Here is a 20,746-nt window from a genome sequence, read left to right on the forward strand (position 1 = left end):
AAGTCAGAGGCCAAATATTAAAGCCATACAGAACAATTTGGAGAGATTTATTTAGACTTCCCAAGAAAAGAAGGATTTCAAAGACCAGATGAAAGAGGGTAAGCTCCCTTGCTGCATGAGGGCTCAATCGCTCTAATCACTTGGTCCACCTCATCTAAGGCCCATGCTTTCTATCTTTAATCTGGGTCTAAAATTCTTGGCAATGTAACATCAGTGGGGATGGAAATTCATCTGGAGATATAAAATCAGTACTATACAAAGACTGAGTTTGGGAAAGATGCAGGGAGCAGGAAACCTTGTGCTAGATTATCTAGAAATAAGACAACCAGGCAGCCAAATTAGGTGACCTCTCCTTAGACTAGCAGATCCACTATAGACAAAACTTCCAAAAATATGCTATAGGACCATGTATTAGATCTTCTGTTAGAGCCTAAGAGGAGGAATGAACAGCCTCTAGTCAGATGAACCAGGGACAGGCCACAAATCCAATCTAGAGATAAGTACCCCAATGACAGAGACAAGGATATATAACATTCAAACATAAGTAAAAGAAGAAAAGTAAACAAATTAATCCAGGTGTCATAAAAATACTATGTGATACAAAAATGTAACATAGCATTCAGGATGTAAAAAGCAAGAACAAAACTAGGAGAAACAGATAAAAACTTTAAACAATAGTTCTGCATCCTTTATAAAGTAAAAAGAAATCTTAAAGAGATGAAAGATAAAACAATGTAATATAAAATAAAAAGCGAGATGGCTGAGACAGAAATTGGAATGGAACTAGTAAACTAAGGGGAAAGCACTGTATAAAGAAATGGAAAATGCAGTAGCAAAACAAATGATTTATTAAAGTGATAAAAAGTTGAAAATTTTGAATAATGTTGAAAAATTAGATCAGATAGACCTAAAACTTTCTACCTCAGTAGGTAAGAAAGAAATAAAAGAATAAAGGAGAAGAGAAACAAAAGGAATGTGATGGATATGGAAGACTGACAAATAAAATTTAAGAAAAAGTGGGTGGTCCAGATGAGTAACAAATAACACAGAGCCAATAATCAAAGACATAGCAGAAGAAAGCCTCACTCAAAGACAGACCTAGGTTTATATAAAACATAAGGTGGTATTTTCTAACCAAATAAAACTAATAATAAAAAGAAACTAATACTAGACCTATTCAGCTGATAGTTGAATATTTGGGAATAAATAATCACATAAGCATCCAAGTGAGGGTAGAAGTATGGGACCAGAAAGGTTGAAGAGAATGGAGGGTAATTTATAACTCTTTCTCAATAGTTTTTTGCAAATGCATGACCATAAAGTAGCCATATTTCTTATTAGCCAATGTGGGGCAGAAAATTCAAGACACAAAATGAGTGTCGATAAGACTACAAAGACTACTCAGAGTCTTTTATAAGACTCTGCTCTTCTTTCCTCAAATTAGCATTACTTCCAGAAAAAGGAGAAAACCACAGCAGTATAAAACAATCCATAATAATTGATATATAGGTAAGTCCACCGTGCCTTCTAGGATAGTTTCTAGGATATTTGTTGACTTAAGACAGACTGTTAAAAAAAAAAAAAAAACAGTAACATGCCAATTAAATGAGAAATAAAGTCATATAAGTTGATTTATCCAAAGTTGCAAAAGACTAAAAAATATTACATGTAGGTCAACTTCCCAAATAGCTTATTCCTTTAAGTACTAAACACCTATAAATGTTAGTTGTTATAATAGAAATCTTTCTGAAAGATATACTTCCCTAACTTCTCAAACAATTCTTTTAAGCATAATATAACATTTTCTCAATGATTTAATAGTATTAATTTGAGTATTTGGTTTTATAACACATTGATGCCCGTGGGATTTTTGAGGTGTTTGCCCCTCTATTAAATTTCCTTGGTCTTCTATTTCACACTTTAACCTTGCCTATATCATGCTGTTCAAATTTAATGTCTACAGAACTGAAGTCTGCCAGGAGAAACTAGATAATAAAATCTATTAAATCAGTAACTTAATTTTATACAATTCTAATTCCATAGGTTCAAGGTACAAAGCAGCTGACTCTAATCTCTTACAAAACAAAATGCATGAGGTTAATGATAGCTATTTCCTTCTACTTTTTCACCGCCTTTTAGGTTTACAGCTGTGTTTTGGGTTTCTTAAGTGCTCAAAAGACAATTCACATTTCCTGAGCTCCTTCCTGTAGACCCAGGAATTTAATAAAACATCTTATCTACACCATGAAATAATTCTAAGAGAAAGAAGGTATTTATTATATCCCTCAGCACTGATGGAAAAACAAACCTTAAAACAACCTATTTGCTCACGGCCACATAACCAGTAGGTCATAAAAGCCAGACCCTAACATAAGTGATTTCAAAGCCCTTTTACAACCACTTCACACTGTCTCCTAGAAAGATGTTTCTCAAAATACATTTCAAGAATCACCATGTATGTTAGAATCTTGCATACCGATTAAAAATACAGAAATGGATACTACTTTGCACTTGCTATATGGAAATCTCTGGGGGTGGGTCTAAGGAAACCAAAGTTTTAGCACGTTTCCTAGGTGATTTTGATACACACACTAATGTGTGAAAAACCACTGTTCTAGAATATGCAATCTATGAAATCTTGGTAGAGAAGATGAATGTTATCTTGCATTTCCTCCTGCAACTTGGGTCCAACTTTCTCAGCTTCCTTTATGTGCTCCTCTACCTTTGCCTACCTCTTAAACTGCCGTGATGCATTATGTTCTAAATCTTGCTCTCTTCCTGCTTTATAGTTTTCTCTGGGCAACTCACCCAATCCTAAGGATTATACTTCTATCAGTATCTTGTGATTCATAATTCCCTATTTTTAGTCTAGCTTCAGGATTTTTTTTAAGATTTTATTTATTTATTCATGAAAGACACACAGAGAGAGAGAGGCAGAGACACAGGCAGAGGGAGAAGCAGGCTCCATGCAGGAAGCCCAACGTGGAACTCAATCCCGAGACTCCAGGATCAGGCTCTGGGACGAAGGCAGATGCCAAACCGCTGAGTCAACCAGGGATCCCCCAGCTTCAGGATTTTGTATCCAAATCTTCCTTTCAGGGAGACAGAACATGAAGACTCCTAACTCTGGGAAATGAACTAGGGGTGGTGGAAGGGGAGGAGGGCGGGGGGTGGGGGTGAATGGGTGACGGGCACTGAGGGGGACACTTGACGGGATGAGCACTGGGTGTTATTCTGTATGTTGGTAAATTGAACACCAATAAAAATTTATTAAAAAAAAAACAAATCTTCCTTTCAAATCTTCCTTTCCTCACTACATGTTTCACTTATTTAATGTTATGGGCACAATATTATTCCCACATAGAGATCATCTTATCCCCACTCCTGCAACACTTGTGATCTTTCTTGTTATGTCCTACTTCTCAATCAATGGTACCTCCATTAACTGAAGTCTCCAAACCAGAAAACTGAGCATCATTCTTGGGTTCTTCCTTTTTCTTCATCAACTGCCCCTACATTCTCTTCCTCCACCCCATTGCCACCTATTTTTCCAATCAGTCCTATTTTTCTTGTAAATATGCTTGCTTTTTCTCTTTCACTGGCTCTCAGAAAGTATGCTTAAAACACCAACCATTAGGGAAGCCTGGGTAGCTTACCAGTTGAGTGTCTGCCTTCGGCTCAGGGCCTGATCCTGGAGACCAGGGATCGAGTCCCACATTGGGCTCCCTGCATGGAGCCTGCTTCTCCCTCTGCCTGTGTCTCTGCCTCTGTGTGTGTGTGTGTGTGTGTGTGTCTTTCATGAATAAATAAATAAATGAAATCTTAAAAAAAAAAAAAAACACCAACCACTCTCCTACCATTTCCAAGATAGTAAATAAATAAACCCAACTAAATACAGCAACTAAATAATTCCAGATCATTTAGCATCCTATAAGGTGTGGGCATTTGTCATTTGAGGATCCCTAGCAACTAAGTATCTTTCCTATTTTAGTCCTGAGATCCTTAAGGTGAAGAGCAAGCTTCCCACCACAGAAGCCAGAGGGAGGCATATTTTCCCTCTTGTCAGTCAATCAGATGTTCCAGACTGGACCTAAATCCATATGGAGTAACAAAAGAATCAGGGGAGAGCTCTGATGTCATTCCTGTGTCAGTGGCATTCGCCGATGGGTGGCAGTACAAAAAAGGAGGGACAACATTGTGTCCCAACCAGACTCTCCTTGGGGCAGAGACTGGCCAAAGTTATAGCTACCTTACCTCCCTTAGACCTTGCCTGCTTTCTGAGCCTGGTTGTTTAGCCTTCCCATCAATTCTGCCTGAGAGCCAATATTCCCCCAATAATTTCCTTTTCTGCATAATAAAAGTTGGTTTTTGTTGTTTACACCAAGAATGCTAACTTGGAACAAATGGCCAGCAAACAGAAAGATATGCAATGCATTCAGAAATTTTTGGTAACATCTGTTTATATTCAAGGCCTTTCTCCTTGGTGAGAAACTCTTGCCATTTCTATAGTTATTAATGCTTATTTGTAGGAAAAAGGAAAATATGCCCCTTAATACTAAACCTTTCCATTAAACTTCATGAAACTGATTAACAAGTGGCTCTAGGCCCTCAGGTAAAGATACATGAACATTTTTTCTTGTTTGTACAGCTCACAGAAATACAGCTGCCAATGCTAATTCAGCCACTTGAGTCATACTGTGAGGAAATATAAAATTATTACTATTTTAAGTGAAAAATACTATATGCTATATATATATTTGTTACTTGAGAGCCCCAAGTGGCCCTGAGTAATAAACACAGGCAATATTTATGAGTCCAAAGGGAACACTTTAGTTAGAATTAACAGTGTGGCTCATATGGTCTGGTCGCAGGAAATTTTAGGTATTTCCAAAACCTTTTTTCCCCCCTTTAAAATAAAAGTACACTGCAAGCATAAAAACCAAGTGGTGTTTGTGCATATTTTCAACCACAGGTATAAACTGATTTAAAAACAAGGCAGTATGAAGTAGCAGTGAATGGAGAATGAATAAATTACAAGCATTTTTGTAGAATGGGAATTTAAAGCCCTGTTTCTCCTTTTTTGGCTATACTTAACTGTTTTCCACTACAACTGAAAATCAGATCATTACAATATGGTCTATTAGACTAACATAACACATAGCTATTGTTAAGATAAACATTACACAAAGATGATCTTACTATCCTATTCATATTATCCTCTTGGAGTCTCCTATGATCTTTTTTTTTTTTTTTTCAAACACACGAGGGTTTATTTACAAGCTCGAGCTTGGGTCCAAGTATACCCGACACAGCGGAGCAGGGACTTGGACTCTCCTATGATAATTAAAGAATAAATGGCACTCCTACTATTCATGCAAATGACAGGAGCTAAAAGCATGTGTGATAACCTACAGCTTCGTCATGCACATAAGGTGCTAAACAACCTCCCTGGACTCTCAGCTTAAGCACACATCTGGCCTCCAGTCTCACCTTCTCCAATCTCACCTTCTCCTGACAACTGTCAACATGATCTTTTCAACATCCAACTGGAGTCTCTCATGCCATCCAGTCACCTTCCACGCTCACAAACATTAACTGTCCCTTACACAGGAAAGGCCAAGTTCCAGCCTGGGGCATGTAACAACCTGCCCCTCCCTTCCCAGCTCACAAGCCCTCACTCACCTCCTGCCCCAGTGAGCTGGCTTCTCCATATCATCCCATTTTATGAGTCCTCTGTGCCCACTCCTCCGAGCCAATGTATTATACCATTCTGCATTAACAATACCCAACACATATGTGTTCAAAGAAAATCTACAATCAATAGATTTATGTAGATACATAAAAGTATACAGTTTGACCCAAAATATGCCTATATTCAATCTATACATATTTTCAATCTATATATATATTCTTAAATCAAACTGTGTTCTGTTTTATTGCAAGCCAATCTGATCTGTCATCGTCACGCCCGTAATAAGATTTGGTTTGTACCTGAATATTTCTGCATGTTAATGAAATTCCACTAAATATCAGATGTACATATTAACTACCCTCCACATCACAGGGCCCCTTAATTATAAAAGCAGAAAATACATCCTTTTAATATTTATTGTGATAAACTTTAAAGTTAATACTTGTATAGCAAAGGCCCAAAAGTCTATAAAATTGGAATAATTTCTGGTAAGTAGAATTACTGCTATTTCTTAAGGAATAACAAAGATATTACTATGCTTTTTCACACAAACAAAATGGTAAGTTTTTTAAATAGCCACTAGCAACCACCAATCTGTTCTCATACCTATGAGCTTGGTATATTTTTTCTTTATTTCCTTAAGATTCTACATATAAGAGAGATCATGTAGTATTTGTCTTTCTGTTTATTTCACTTAGCATAATGCCCCTTGAGATCTACTCATGTTGTGGCAAAGAGTAAGATTTCATTCTTTTTATGGCTGAATAATATTCCATTGTATGTATTTAATATATATACATATATATGTATGGATATCTATGGATATATATTATTTATACATTTTATATATATTTATTTATATACATTTATATAAATATAAATAAATAAAAATATATATATAAATCACAGTTTAGCCATTTATCTATCAATGGACACCTAGGTTGTTTCCACGTCTTGGCTAGTGTAAATAATGCTGTGGTTAACATGGAATGCATATATCTCTTCAAATTAGTGTTTTCATCTTCTTCAGATAAATACCCAAAAGTGGAATTGCTGGATCATATAGTAATTCTATTTTTAATTTTTTGAGGAACCTCCATACTGTTTTCCATAGTGGCTGCACCAATTTACATTCCCACGAACAGTGCACAGGGGTTCCCTTTTCTCCACAACCTTACCAATACTAACTATTTATTGCTTTCTGACACCCATTTTAACAGCTGTGAGGTGATATTCATTGTGGTGTTGATTTGCATTTCCCTGATGATGTGTGATGCTGAGCATCTTTTTATGTACCTGTTGCCATCTGAATGTCTTCTTTGGTAAATTTTTAATTGGATTTTTGAAATCTGCCTATTTTTTAATTGGATTTTTTTTGGCTACTGAGTTATAGGAGTTCTTTATACATCTTATCAAATATATTATTTGCAAATATTTTTCCCATTCAGTGGGTTGGCTTTCTTTTTGCTGATGGTTTCTTTTGCTTAGCAGAAGCTATTTAGTATGACATGTTCCAGTTATTTATTTTTGCTTTTGTTCTTTTTGCTTTTGATGTCAGATTCTAAAAATCATCACCAAGATCAATGTCAAGGGGCTTACGCCTGTTTTTCTTCTAGGAGTTTTATGGTTTCAGGTCTTACTTTCAAGTCTTCAATACATTTTGAGTTACTTTTTGTGCATGGTTAAGATAGCGGTCCAGTTATTCTGTTGCATGTGGCTGTCCGGTTTTCCTAGTACCATTTATTGAAGAGACTGTATTTTCCTCATTGTATACTCTTGGCTTCTCTGCCATAAATTAATTGACCATATATGTGTGATTTATTTTTGGGCTCTTTATTCTGTTCCACTGATCTATGTATCTGCTTTTATGCCAATACCATACTATTTTAATTACTCTGACTTTGTAGTATAGTCTGAAATCAGGACAGGTGATGTGTCCAGCTTTATTCTTTCCCAAGGTTGCTATGGCTATTTGTTTTTTTGTTTGTTTGTAGATTCATACAAATTCTAGGATTGTTTGTTCTATTTCTTTAAAAAATGCCATAGGAATTTTGATAAGGGTTATAACGACTCTGTACATTTCTTTGCATAGTATGGACATTTAACATTATTGCTTCTTCCAAACCAGAAGCGCATAATATCTTTCTATTTATTTGTGACTTCTTCAATTTCTTTCATTAATGTCTTATAGTTTTCAATATGTAGGTCTTTCCCCTCTGTGGTTAAATTTATTCCTAGATATTTTATTCTTTCTGATACAATTGTGAATAAGACTGATTTTTTTTTCTCTTTCTGGTAGTTCATTATTATTAGTGTATAGAAAAGCACAAATTAGGTCCAATTCTTTAGTGACTTTTACTATATGTTGAAAAGATACTACAATGAAAAAATTATAAACATATGGTATAATAAATAACTTTTGATGTACATTTTAGAAGACTTGGTAAGACGAAAGATAACTTGCAGCTGCCACATACTAAATGGCAACTAGAACTTTCTTTAATTGGGGAGTGGAGGTTAGGGCAACAAAACCTGCTGAGTAGGAATAAAAGAGATACTATAAACTGCTTCTCTCTAAAAAGTGGGAAGAGATAAGGTTCATAATGCTGATTCAAGATCATATAGAGGTTAAATAGAAAAAATACAAAACAAAAGCCATGACTTTGGAACAGGTTCCTAAATGGGCTATCATTTATACACATATTAGAGGGGCTGATAACAACCAAGATGTAGAAAGAATATGGCTTTGGAGCCAGAAAAGTCTGCACAAAAATCCTTAGTATGACTCCCAGGAGCTGTGACTACTAACCTTTCCTGCCTAGCCTAGTTCAGTAGCTAGTCTCTACCCATTCCAATTCATCCTCCACAAGCCTATCATGATTGCTTCCTAAAATTCAAATCTGGTGGTAGAGCCCTATGCTTAAAGGTCATGTTTCAGACGGAATATTTAGCAAAGCCCTTATTCTCATAAAGCTCTTGTCAACCTGATTCAAATCCACTTTAGCCCTGTGGCCCCCTCCCCTCACTCACTCTGTGCTCTAACTCAATTCCAACCATGGCATCATCTGAGGGCTTTCACAGCTCAGAATCTCAGCTGTTCCCCTGCCTCGAATGCCCATTTTACCCCTTCTTCACCTGACAAATTCCTACTCATTCTTTAAGGCCCAGCGAAGGGTTCTCTCCATAAGGAAGTAATCCCTAACTTCCCTAGGCAGTTAGCCATTGCTCCCTTCTTATTCAAAGACATTGTATTTAAATCACTTACTGTTCTGCATTGAAATGATCAGTTTACCTACTCAGCCCCTCCTCTAATCTCATGATTTCCTCTTCCTCTCACTGATACCCACAAAACTTAAACTGGGAGGATCTCTAAAACAGGATTATCTCTGGATCCCCAGTACCCAGTATCCAGTAAATACTTATTCAATAAAAAATGAATAAATAAGTGAATGAATGACTACCTTGATGGTACTCTGAATAGCTAAAACCTAAGAAGTTTGATGAATAGGATTTGTGACAATCAAAGGAACAGGAAAGGGAAAAAAGGATGGATGTGATTTCATAAAGTGATAAAATAAATCTATATCTATATCTATCTACCTATCTATCTATCTTAAGGGCTACAAATGGTCATGAATAATAAATACAGATATTATTTATGGTTACAAAGGTAAGTGCATTATTTACCCTAGAGGCTGGAACTACTCTTTCTAAGCCATTACTATCCTGATGGGTCAAAATGTTTTTTGACACACATAGTAAGTTATAAAATGTGAACTATGCATCTGTCAAACAGTAACAAAGTACAGTTTAACCTATTAAGTGGTATCAACTCCTTCTGTGCCTCTGTAATCCATTTATCTAAACCCTACTTAGTTGGAAGATTACAGTTCTCATATATCTAAAGAGCTCTTTCCAAGGTTTAGGCAAATGATTCACATACATAATAAACCAGGCTATACAAATTGGCTTTCTGGTTTCACAAAAGAAAAAGTTTCACGTGACATGTACATTTTCCTAAAAAGAAAGAGATACAAAGGAAGGAAATTAGGATCATGCCAAACAATTAAAAAATGTCTAAAAACAAATCTGTTTTCTGAGTCCCAAAAAGAACTGGCCAAAAATTCTAAAGTAGCCAAAACAACTGCTAAAAAAAGACCTGAACATTCAATGGCTACTTCAGAGTAACAGGAAAAAGTTGTGTGGAAAGATACACCACATCCTTAAATATCTACATAAAATAAGACCACCGGAAGAGTAATTTTTAAAAAGCGGTGATGGTACAGATGGTTAAGTGTACAAAAAAAGTTAAAATACAAATTACAAAGATCATTCTTACCATAAGTTCTTGTCAAGAACAGAAAAAGGAATTTAACTAATACCTCCGCAAAATAACTAGAATCTATTTACTGAAATAAATATGCTTATTTGTAATAAATGTAAACATTCCTTAAGTTTTGGGAAAACTCTTGCTAATCTTTGATCTAACAGTTGTATATCCCAGTTAGGACTAGGAATGGAGGAAACAAACATTAGCATTCACTGAGTCTTAAAGAAATTAGAAATGAGAAACCTAACTGAACCAGAGTCACAAGGATATGAAACCTCCATCTCCTAGTCTTAAGAAATAGACGATATTTCTTCGTGGAAAAGTAAGATCATGATCTCAATTCACAATTGTGTACCAAATTATATTTGTCATAATCATGTATGTTTATCACTATGGTGATCAAAACTGAACTTAGGCTTAAATTTTCTGACAAAATCACCTACTTACCCTTAGCAGAAGAAGGGTGCCTGATGATAGTTGTTTATAGTTTATACTTCACTAATGCCATTATTACATTCAAACATATTGTAAATTAGTGTCAGAATGCAAACTAGCCACTAAATTAATTCTTAATTTGCTAACTTCATTAGTCAAAAGGTGAGACCAACTTCTAGCATCACCTATATAATTCAAATTTATCTGAAATATATATAATAATCATATATGCATAGTTTTATAATAAAGAAAAAAACTAAAAATTCCAAGCATTATCAAATGAAACATACATTTCCAAACAATTCCATGGGAAATCTTATATTCCGTGATATTGGATTTGTATGCCTTTTTTCTCCTTAAGTGTCTTTTCTGGAAATGAATGTTAGCTATTTCTATACTACTTTTACTTTGCTTTCTGACCTGGTTTTCCTAGGAAAAAGTAAAACTAAGAAAGCTTATATTCTTTAAGTTTCAATATTTTATGGCTTTATTTGTTCAAATACTGACCTTAAAATTATATGGGCTGTGATTAAAATATGTATTAATTGCAAGTAAAGTTACGAATGTAGCTTACTCTTTCTAAATTAATGGTTAAAGCATGGACTTCATCATTATGCCTAGGCTTAACTCCCACATCTGCGATTTACCTGCTCTATGACTCTGACCAAAATTACTTAACCTCTCTGTCCTCAGTTTTTCAAACAGTAAAACAAAAAGAGCTAATAACAGTGCCTACCCCACAGAGTTGTAGTAAGCCCAGCTCAGTTAATATAGCTAAAGTGCTTAGAACAGTAATCGCTATAGAGGTGTTTGCTGTTGTTATTTAAATATGTAAAAGAAGCTGAGAAACGTGTTGCACAGATTTCATTTTACCTAAATTTTTCTTTTAAAATATTTGAAAGAGGGGATGCCTGGGTGGCTCAGTGGTTGAGTGTCTGCCTTTGGCTCAGGGAATGATCCCGGATTCCTGGGCTGAGTCCCACATTGGGCTCCTTGCATGGAGCCTGCTTCTCCCTCTTCCTGTGTCTCTGCCTCTGTGTCTCTCATGAATAAATAAATTAAATATTTAAAAGAGTAATATACCATTTTCTCCTCCCTTCAAAACTCTCATAACCGCAATGGTTTTTAACTTCTCTAGAAATTCTACAATACCTTGGATGATAAATATTTCCTAAAGTGAAAAGCCACACAGATTTTCATCTCTCTTCTAATTCAGTAAAACACAATTGTGCTTACTTTTAGGACATTCTGGAATTTGGTGCATTTGGCAAATAGTGAAATAGAACTGTAAGTCAGTCTTAGACTATAATTATTAAAATTCTCAGTTATTCTTTCTCTTTTTGTCTTCAGTTTACTCTGGTACTAAAATGGAGGTATATAATGGCCCCTAAAGCCCTCCTACAGTAGAAGTTGATATGAATGAACACCAATACTACCTTTATCACTTCCATAATAATAGAATACTGTTTTACTGAGAGCACACCAGCGTTTCTGCCATTCAAATCCCAGGAAGCTGTGATCTACAATAAGGGGGGGAAAAGAAACAGTTTAGATAATACACATTACACATACAACATAAAATGTAATGCTATTTCCTTATTGTAAAAGGGAAAGTTTGTTAACATGATTTCTAAGGTTTCTGTTAGCACTAAAATTCTGTGACTAATTAATTTGTATCTTCTCCAAGAGACAAACAAAAACGAAGCTAAAAGGAATAAAGTGAAGTGGAGATGGGACTGCTACACTGGCGGCTAACATACTTTCCTGACAGGGACAGTCTAGAGGGCATGTGACGATACAGCTTTGAGACAACAGATTCATCTGGGTTTCATTTACTCATCTGTTATAAAAGGGCAGGCGGAGGGGAGGAGCTGACCTAGATTACTCCTATTATCTCTTTCAGCTTGAAAATTCAGCTAAGAAATCCAAGGAAAGCAAATGGAATATAAATAGGCCCAAAGGGACTACCTGCAAGAAAAACAAAATGGTAATGAAGAGACTTTCTGCTTTCTGTTTCCCATATAACACCACCTCCATATTTCATTTCTATTATATACTAGTGCTGAAAGAGGGAGACCATATGGTCAACTCCTGATTATCAGAGCCAATGGAGAGGAACACTGAATGAATAACAGAAAATGGCAAACAATATGCCAGGCTTGATATGAACCACAGCAGACATGGTATACGCCTAGTCAGGTGCAGGATAACCTGCTGCTCAGCCAGGTGGGATAATGAGGAGAAATCCCATCCCTGAGAACACCGTCATGGCCTTCAGCCTTCCTCGAAGAGGCAGGAAACTGATCCTGAGTCATTTACAAATAACCAAGATTGGCAACTAGAAACCTGACCAAATGTTTTGTTATCAAAAATTGATTAGAGCTAAAAACTGTATTTTGTGGTGGGGATAATGTTATTCAGATTTTCCTACAGTTTTAAAACTCTTTCAATCGCTTAAAGAGAATATTGGCTCCATAAGTATACTGCACTCCTTATGTAAGGATTGAGCCATTTTTAGATTTTTTTTTTTTTAGAATCTTCTAGTTTACCTTTTCTGCGTTTTTCAAGGTAGCCAGCCTTTAAAACAAAAGGAAGGTCCTGTGCTGCAATTGGAGGAAACTGGTTTCCTATGGGAAGTAGAGGAGGAAAAAAAAAAAGTCATGAATAATCCATCTTAGAAAAACCAAGTACCAGATCTCATTAGGTTCGGTGTACTTTTAGTTACCCAAATTAATTAAATTCAAGTCTATTATTAGCTTTGTTTCAGATCCACTCCATAGACTTGTCTCTCTCCTGTAAATTTCAAGAGGAAAAAAGTGTTCTGAACCATATCTTAATATAGTATAATCCCCCAAATACAGTAATATTATATAACTGGATGATCTCTACAGGGTAATACTTTATGATCTACATTCTCTAAGGAAAAGATCAGGAACTCTTATCAATAAATGCCATAAATCCCTGAAAGAGAAGTTAGGAATTTCAAATAAATCATATAAGCTTTTTTCCATTTATATTAACTCTTCAAAAATGTTAATGCTTGTTGACTCTCAACCTGTATATTTCTATTCCTACCAAGTAAAACATAAAATGATTTTTTTCCCAAAAAATCAAATGCTAAAATTTGTTTCTCTGGGTACACAGCAAATACAGAGAAATCTTACAGACATTCAACTGAATGCTTTAGACTTTTCTAGGACATTTCAGAGTGCAAAATTAGGTAAAACGATCTAAAAGAGGGATGCCTGGGTGCTCAGTCAGCTAAATGTCCAACTCTTGATTTTGGCTCAGGTCATGATCTCAAGGTTCTGAGATTAAGCCCAATGTTGGGCTCTGCACTCAGCACAGAGTCTTCTCGTCTCCTTCCCCCTGCCCTTCCAACTAAGCAGGACTGCAGTTTAATTTCTGTGGAACTCTGCTTTTGCTCAGGCTTTTATATAATTGGGATGTAGAATTCCTTTTTTTTTTTAAGATTTTTAAAATTTATTTCTAAGAGAGAGTACATGAGTGGAGGGAGGAACACAGGGAGAGAGAGAATCTCATGCAGACCCAGTGCCAAGCAGGGAGAACTTGATCTCATGACCCTGAGACCATGACCTAAGCTAAAACCAAGTGTCAGATGCTCAACCAAGCCCTGGGATGCAAAAAGCATCATACAGATGGCATTTGACTTACTCATCTTCCTGGCTTTTTGCTTTGCTACTTAACATTTGTATGGTTTTTAACATGAACACTACACTTTCAATTAATATAATTTTTCAACTGAAGATTCCTCTTAATAAATACCGGGGGTGGGGGTGAGGGATATGAAAAAGTTTGGCTTTGATCATAAGAATTTTCACCCTGAGTCTGGATCTTGATCTACTACAACCACATGAAGTGAGTGTTTTCCTTGAACTGCAAAAAGTTAAGGACAAGTTCTCAACCACATATTTTTATTCTCTCAATTCATATGAATAAAACATCCATGAGTTTATCAAATCTTTTAAAATTCTTCATTCTTACCTGAGAGTTGGGATACTGAGTTTAAAAGTGGCCACCTCTTTTGGGGGATAGTACTCCCTTTTCTAAACTTCTATGTGATAAACTTTTTAAAATGCCTGGTCATTCTAGCATTGCTAAATTTGATAAATAGACACCCTCTTCATTTTTTAATAGTGTCTACTCACTTGATGATTGCTTTATGTTTAAAACACTATTGGCGGGATCCCTGGGTGGCGCAGCGGTTTGGCGTCTGCCTTTGGCCCAGGGCACGATCCTGGAGACCCGGGATCGAATCCCACATCGGGCTCCCGGTGCATGGAGCCTGCTTCTCCCTCTGCCTATGTCTCTGCCTCTCTCTCTCTCTCTCTCTCTCTCTCTCTCTCTCTCTCTGTGACTATCATAAATAAATAAAAATTAAAAAAAAAACACTATTGGCTTCAGGAGCTTCAGTGTCCGTTGAAAGATGAATGGATAAAGAAGATGTGGTCTATGTATACAATGGAATATTACTCAGCCATTAGAAACAAAGAATACCCACCATTTGCTTTGACATGGATGGAACTGGAGGGTATTATGCTGAGTGAAGTAAGTCAATCGGAGAAGGACAATCATTATTTGGTGTCACTCATACGGGGAATATAAAAAATAGTGAAAAGGATTATAGGGGAAAGGAGAGAAAATGAGTGGGGAAAAATCAGAGAGAGTGACAAAATATGAGAGGCTCCTAACTCTGGGAAACAAACAAGAGGTAGTGGAAGGGGATGTGGATAGGGGATGGGGTGACTGGGTGATGGGCACTGAGGGGAGCACCTGACAGGATGAGCACTGGGTGTTATACTGTATGTTGGCAAATTGAACTCCAATAAAAAAATATACACATAAAAAAACACTATTGGCTTCAATTTTCTAAGAATACTAATCATTTTCTCATTTCATGCTGGCAATACCCTCTCCTACTTGACCAACTCAGTGGTTATTTTATTGTCTAGAATAACTTCTCTAGTTCAAGTTCATTTTTCTTAAAGAAGTGGTCATCAAAACAAAAGTCTATTTTCAGGGGTAATGTTTCATGCATTGTAATTTTGTATAAAGGTAGAAAATGCTTTCTGTTTTGTTTCCTGTATCTTTCCAGATGATGTCTGGTATCTTGCAGACATTTCTGCTGTCTGAAGGGTACATTGAGTACTTAGCTTTAGGAAACAGTCTATAAATGAGCTTCAGTTCCCAGAGCTATTATTAGCTCAGAACTCATTATTCCACAAATACAATTTAATTACATTTTACTTAACATTTGCACAAAGTTAGATGCCATTTTCTCTGTTTCTAGAGAATATATAATAAAGACACAGAGCTTCTGACACTTTTTTCTTATTCTAAAAAATTTTAAGTACAAAAATTCACTAGTATATCTGGCAACTAAAACAAAACAAAACAAAGACTGTGTCCTAGCAAGGGCAAGAAACCTAAACTTAACTTGGATATAAATATTAAATAAAATGGTTTTGTGCTATAGCAGATACCTAGAGACTGAGTTTTACACTGATACTGACTTTAAGATGAATGGTATAGGTTACAGAGGTCTGTGATGACATCTCAGCACTGCAAATCTGTGACCTTCCTTAGGTCACGAAGCCTCACTGGGTATCAATTTCCTCATCTAAAACATGAAAAAATTAGATTATATTATCTCTAAAGCCCTCCCAATCCTAGGACTCCATGAAACATATCCACATTAATGTTTTTCTTATACTTTCAGTAACAAATGGCTAAGGTCCAAGATGGATTCAATATTCAAAGATCTCAAATGTGGAAACTGTACACAACATATTTTTTGTACAGCAACTAACAACTTTCTTTAGACTTAGCAAAAAATTTTCTGTCCTTTCAAAGGTTTATTCCTAGCTAGAATCTTGGTCTGGAATATCTGTGAAAGAAACATGTAAATTAAATATTTTTCATATCCTAATAAATCTCCCCTCCACATGGAAAATTTGGAATTCCAAATCATCTTTTATCAGTGTCTTTAGTGGCAAAAAGAGAATTATTATGTATTCAATTTGAATTCAAATCAAACAATAATAACCTTTAAGAAAATAATCACTACAATAACTAAAAGATTGTTAATATGTTAGCTTAGCATACTTTTTTCACAGAGCTTATTTTCTCACTTCCCATTATTACTCTTTTCAGAAAAGGCTGACCAATGAACATGTTAGTACCCATGATCTCTAAGGCTAATATGACATTTCCTTTAAAAAAAAAAAAAAAGAAAGGAAAGGAAAATAGGCTAATATTATGCTTAGACACAACAACAGTCAGCTTCCTATTAATAGGACCAGAGAATTCCTAGGGGAATTAAGCCTTGGGGACAAAGCCTTAAAGACTGATAGATACAGTGACTCATGTGATGACACTGAGGGGCAAAAGCAGAGGTTGCAACTCACAGGTTTACCATCTGTTAGTCTCTTTGCCCCTTTGTAAAGTGGCAAGTCACTCTGAAAGCCACCAAGCAAAAACTGAATACCCATTAGACTAATTTGTGTTTGCCTTTATTAACTCTTACTTCTTGAAATGGAAATTCCAATAGCCTCATGAGAGTTCTACCATTTTTGTCTTCAATAGGTTTATCTGAAACCAAAGAAGATAACAGCTATATGCATGCAGGAGAAGCTTCATGAATATGACCCAAAAGATACATAAGATTCTGTTGAGCCCATCAAAAGCTTCTATTTTATATCAAAAAACATATGCATATATAATTGTGGCTGCTTAATTTTCTTGGAAATCTACCGAAATATGTAAAATTCAAGTGGCAATCATAGACTAATTAAGGGAATAACTAAGAATCAGAATTAAGAAAAATCTGAAATCGGGCAGCCCTGGTGGCGCAGCGGTTTGGTGCTGCCGGCATCCTGGGGTGTGATCCTAGAGACCCAGGATCGAGTCCCGCGTCGGGCTCCCTGCATAGAGCCTGCTTCTCCCTCTGCCTATGTCTCTGCCTCTCTCTCTCTCTGTCTCTCATGAATAAATAAATAAAATCTTAAAAAAAAAATCTGAAATCAAGTGTGTTCATCAACACCCACTAAAATAATGTCAAAAAGCCATAGATCAAAGTATGTGGATTATATTATCCATAGAATTATATTATCCTTTCCATTCACTTAAAACTATTTCTTTTACTTTAGAGTACAAATCAGAATTTGAACTACCTAAGTACATATCTAGAGACTGCTTTTTTAGATAAATTTTTAATACAGGAGTGCTGCCCCAGCTCATAAAATTAGATGTAAAGGGGATACCTGGGTGGCTCAGTGATTGAGGGTCTGCCTTTGACTCAGGGCATGATCCCAGAGTTCCAGGATCGAGTCTCACATCCAGCTCCCTGCAAGAAGCCTGCCACTGCCTCTGCCTGTATCTCTCATGAATAAATAAATAAAATCTTTAAAAACAATTAGATGTAAAGAAAATGGATCCCTGGGTGGCGCAGCAGTTTGGTGCCTGCCTTTGGCCCAGGGCGCGATCCTGGAAACCCGGGATCGAATCCCATGTCGGGCTCCCAGTGCATGGAGCCTGCTTCTCTCTCTCTCTCTCTCTCTCTCTCTCTTTCTCTCTCTCTGTGACTATCATAAATAAATAAAAATTTAAAAAAAAAGATTTCTGATTCTTTGGACTAATTTTTTAGATCATGAGGTACCCATTTTTATAATATATTAAAATTATTTCTAATGAAAATTTAAAATGTTTTATCTAAAAATTCCAGAGTTATAAATTTGTAGAAACTCTTCTAAGACTCCCTCAACTATTTATAAGAATGAAAGCATATCAATATATTGAATCAGTAATTTAAAAATCAGGTTCAATATAAAATTTCATTCTACAAACAAGTCTATTCCATACAGTATTCATATGGACAACCTTTATGCTTTTATATTTCACTAAAGGCTGTTTTTTAATAAAATATCATTAAATTTAACAGAAAGATTTTATTTATTTTAAATAGAGACAGTAACTATTTCATAGGATTGGTTTTTTATTTTTTAGTCTTTTAAGTGATCTCTATACCCAACATGGGGCTTGAACTTATGACTACAAGATCAAGAGTCACACGCTCAAGGGACTGAGCCAGCCATGCATTCCAAATTACACAGAAAGAGTTTAAATCAAGTTTTATCTCCTATAAAGAGTAACTTCTCAGCTACTCTGTCTCTGCTCATATTGTTTTTGTTTGTTGGTTTGTTTTGTTTTAGTAGCTTAAAACAATGCAAATTTATCACCTCATAGTTTCAGAAGTCTAAAGTCCAAAAAGCATCTCCCTGGACTAAAGTCAAGATGTCAGCTGGGCTGTGTTCCTTCTGGATGCTCTAGGGAAGAATCTATTTCTTTGCCTTTCTAGCTCCTAAAGTCTCACCTACTTCACTGACTACTATGGCCGCCCCCCCTTCCATCTTCAAAGCCAGCAATGGCCAGTTGAATATTTCTCACAACGTCCTCTCTGGTTCTGATTCTTTTGCCTCCTTCCTAAGGATTCTTAGGAACCCTTACATTGGGCCCACTTGGATAATCTCCTTATTTTAAGGTGAGCTGGTTGGCAACCTTATTCCACCTGAACTTTAATTCCCTCTTGCCAGGTAACAACATATTCACAAGCTCCAAGGATAAGAAGGACTTCTTTGGGGAGCTATTGTTGTGCCCACTGCATCCCTCTTATACAGACCAGTTGGCTACTGGTCGTGTGTGTGTGTGTGTGTGTGTGTGTGTGTGTGTGTGTGTGTGTCTGCCTGCCTATATCTTAATCATCTTCTCTGTTGCAAGAAAAGAATTAAATTCAGGAAAAAAAAACTTTTCAAAACAGTCTCTGATATACAAATACTTTGAGAAAATGAGATACAAGCTTAAAATGGAAATACTTTCTATTTCAGTTAAAAGTAAAATTCTAAATACATCACAATTTTCACATTCTAAATAATATAAAACATATACCATTATGAACCAAGTTTTAATTTAATGCTCATCTTTAACACAAAAAGTTGTCCCCAATCTGATTTTGCATCTCAGAATTGTGGTTAAAACCCTGGGTCTTGATTCAAATTGCAGCTTGACTACTAGCTCTGTAATATAAGCAAGTTACTTACTTTCATTAACTTTACTTTTCAGGTCCTAAATCTTACTGTGAAGATTTAGTAAGGTAGGATTTAAGGTTAAGAGATGTTAGTTCTTATTATTACTGTGGCAATTCAAGTTGGCCAAGCCAGGGTTCTATACACATGAAAACAAGAAAGCTGAAAAAAATAAACAACTGTAATAAAATTTGAAAGCCAAATACCTTTTAACAATGCAAATTCCTTTCCAGCTATAGATACTTGGCAAAAAAAAAATCTGATGCATGAAAAAAATATTTGATGATACTGTACTTAGTAAAGATTGGTATAAATGAAAAGGAACACTCTTAATTCATTTATTAAAGAAATATTCACTACTATTTATTATGTGCCAGGCTCTTTTCTAAATATTACCTAAGATAGAAAGCCAGGAAAAATAAATTCAACCTATTGAAAATTTGTTGAAAACATTTTAAAATAGAAGTCAAATAACTTATGTATACAATTTAATGAAGAACTAATAATGGATCTTCCTCCTTCCATACCTGTACTACCTCTGTATCAAAAACCTTTTCACATCCCTAGACTGTAAGTTCCTGACATTCTTTTTTAAAAGCATCATAGTTTAAATAACAGATATATATAAACAAATATTAGCACTGTTTGGTAAGGTAATAATAATTCCAACAGCTAACATTTATTAAGCCTTTACCATGAGTTAAACATGATACAAGTCATCACCTCATTTCCCTCTCACACAGCCCCAAGAGGCAGGCAATTATTAGTCACATGTCACCAACGGCATGTCAAGGTCACACACTGTAAGTGGTAAAAGCAGAACTCCTAGGTCTGTCCAACAAAGCCCATTCTCAAAACGCTATGTACTATTGTTGATGAAATAAATGAATGCCATCTACAGAAACTAAAAGACAACAGTATTGAATCACTACTCTATGGCATTAGAGTAATCACATTTAAAATTAATTCCTTAACAGAATGATAGATTTAAAATATTTAATTTAAAATTTAAAATTCTAGGATGTTTGTTTCACTTTCTACAAGATTTTAGAGAAGTCAATTTTGCTTCCTAAACATGTCTTTTAAAAGACTTCCATTTTGGTTTACACACACACACATACATACACAAACATGGAACAAATTATTAAAGGGAAAACATTATGGAAGGAAAAGGAGGCTCTTTTTGCC

General features: G+C 35.6%; 1 protein-coding gene across 1 annotated transcript in view; it reads right to left on the reverse strand.

Annotated features, from left to right (window-relative positions):
* SKAP2 (src kinase associated phosphoprotein 2) overlaps window positions 1-20,746 on the reverse strand; it is a 175,926-nt gene that overhangs the window by 61,101 nt on the left and 94,079 nt on the right. Inside the window, 2 exon segments of the mRNA XM_055314851.1 lie at window positions 11,894-11,977; window positions 13,007-13,084. Coding sequence (XP_055170826.1) covers window positions 11,894-11,977; window positions 13,007-13,084 — 162 coding nt within the window.

The sequence above is a fragment of the Nyctereutes procyonoides genome, unplaced genomic scaffold, assembly GCF_905146905.1.
Source record: "Nyctereutes procyonoides isolate TBG_1078 unplaced genomic scaffold, NYPRO_anot_genome, whole genome shotgun sequence".
Lineage (NCBI taxonomy): Eukaryota > Metazoa > Chordata > Mammalia > Carnivora > Canidae > Nyctereutes > Nyctereutes procyonoides.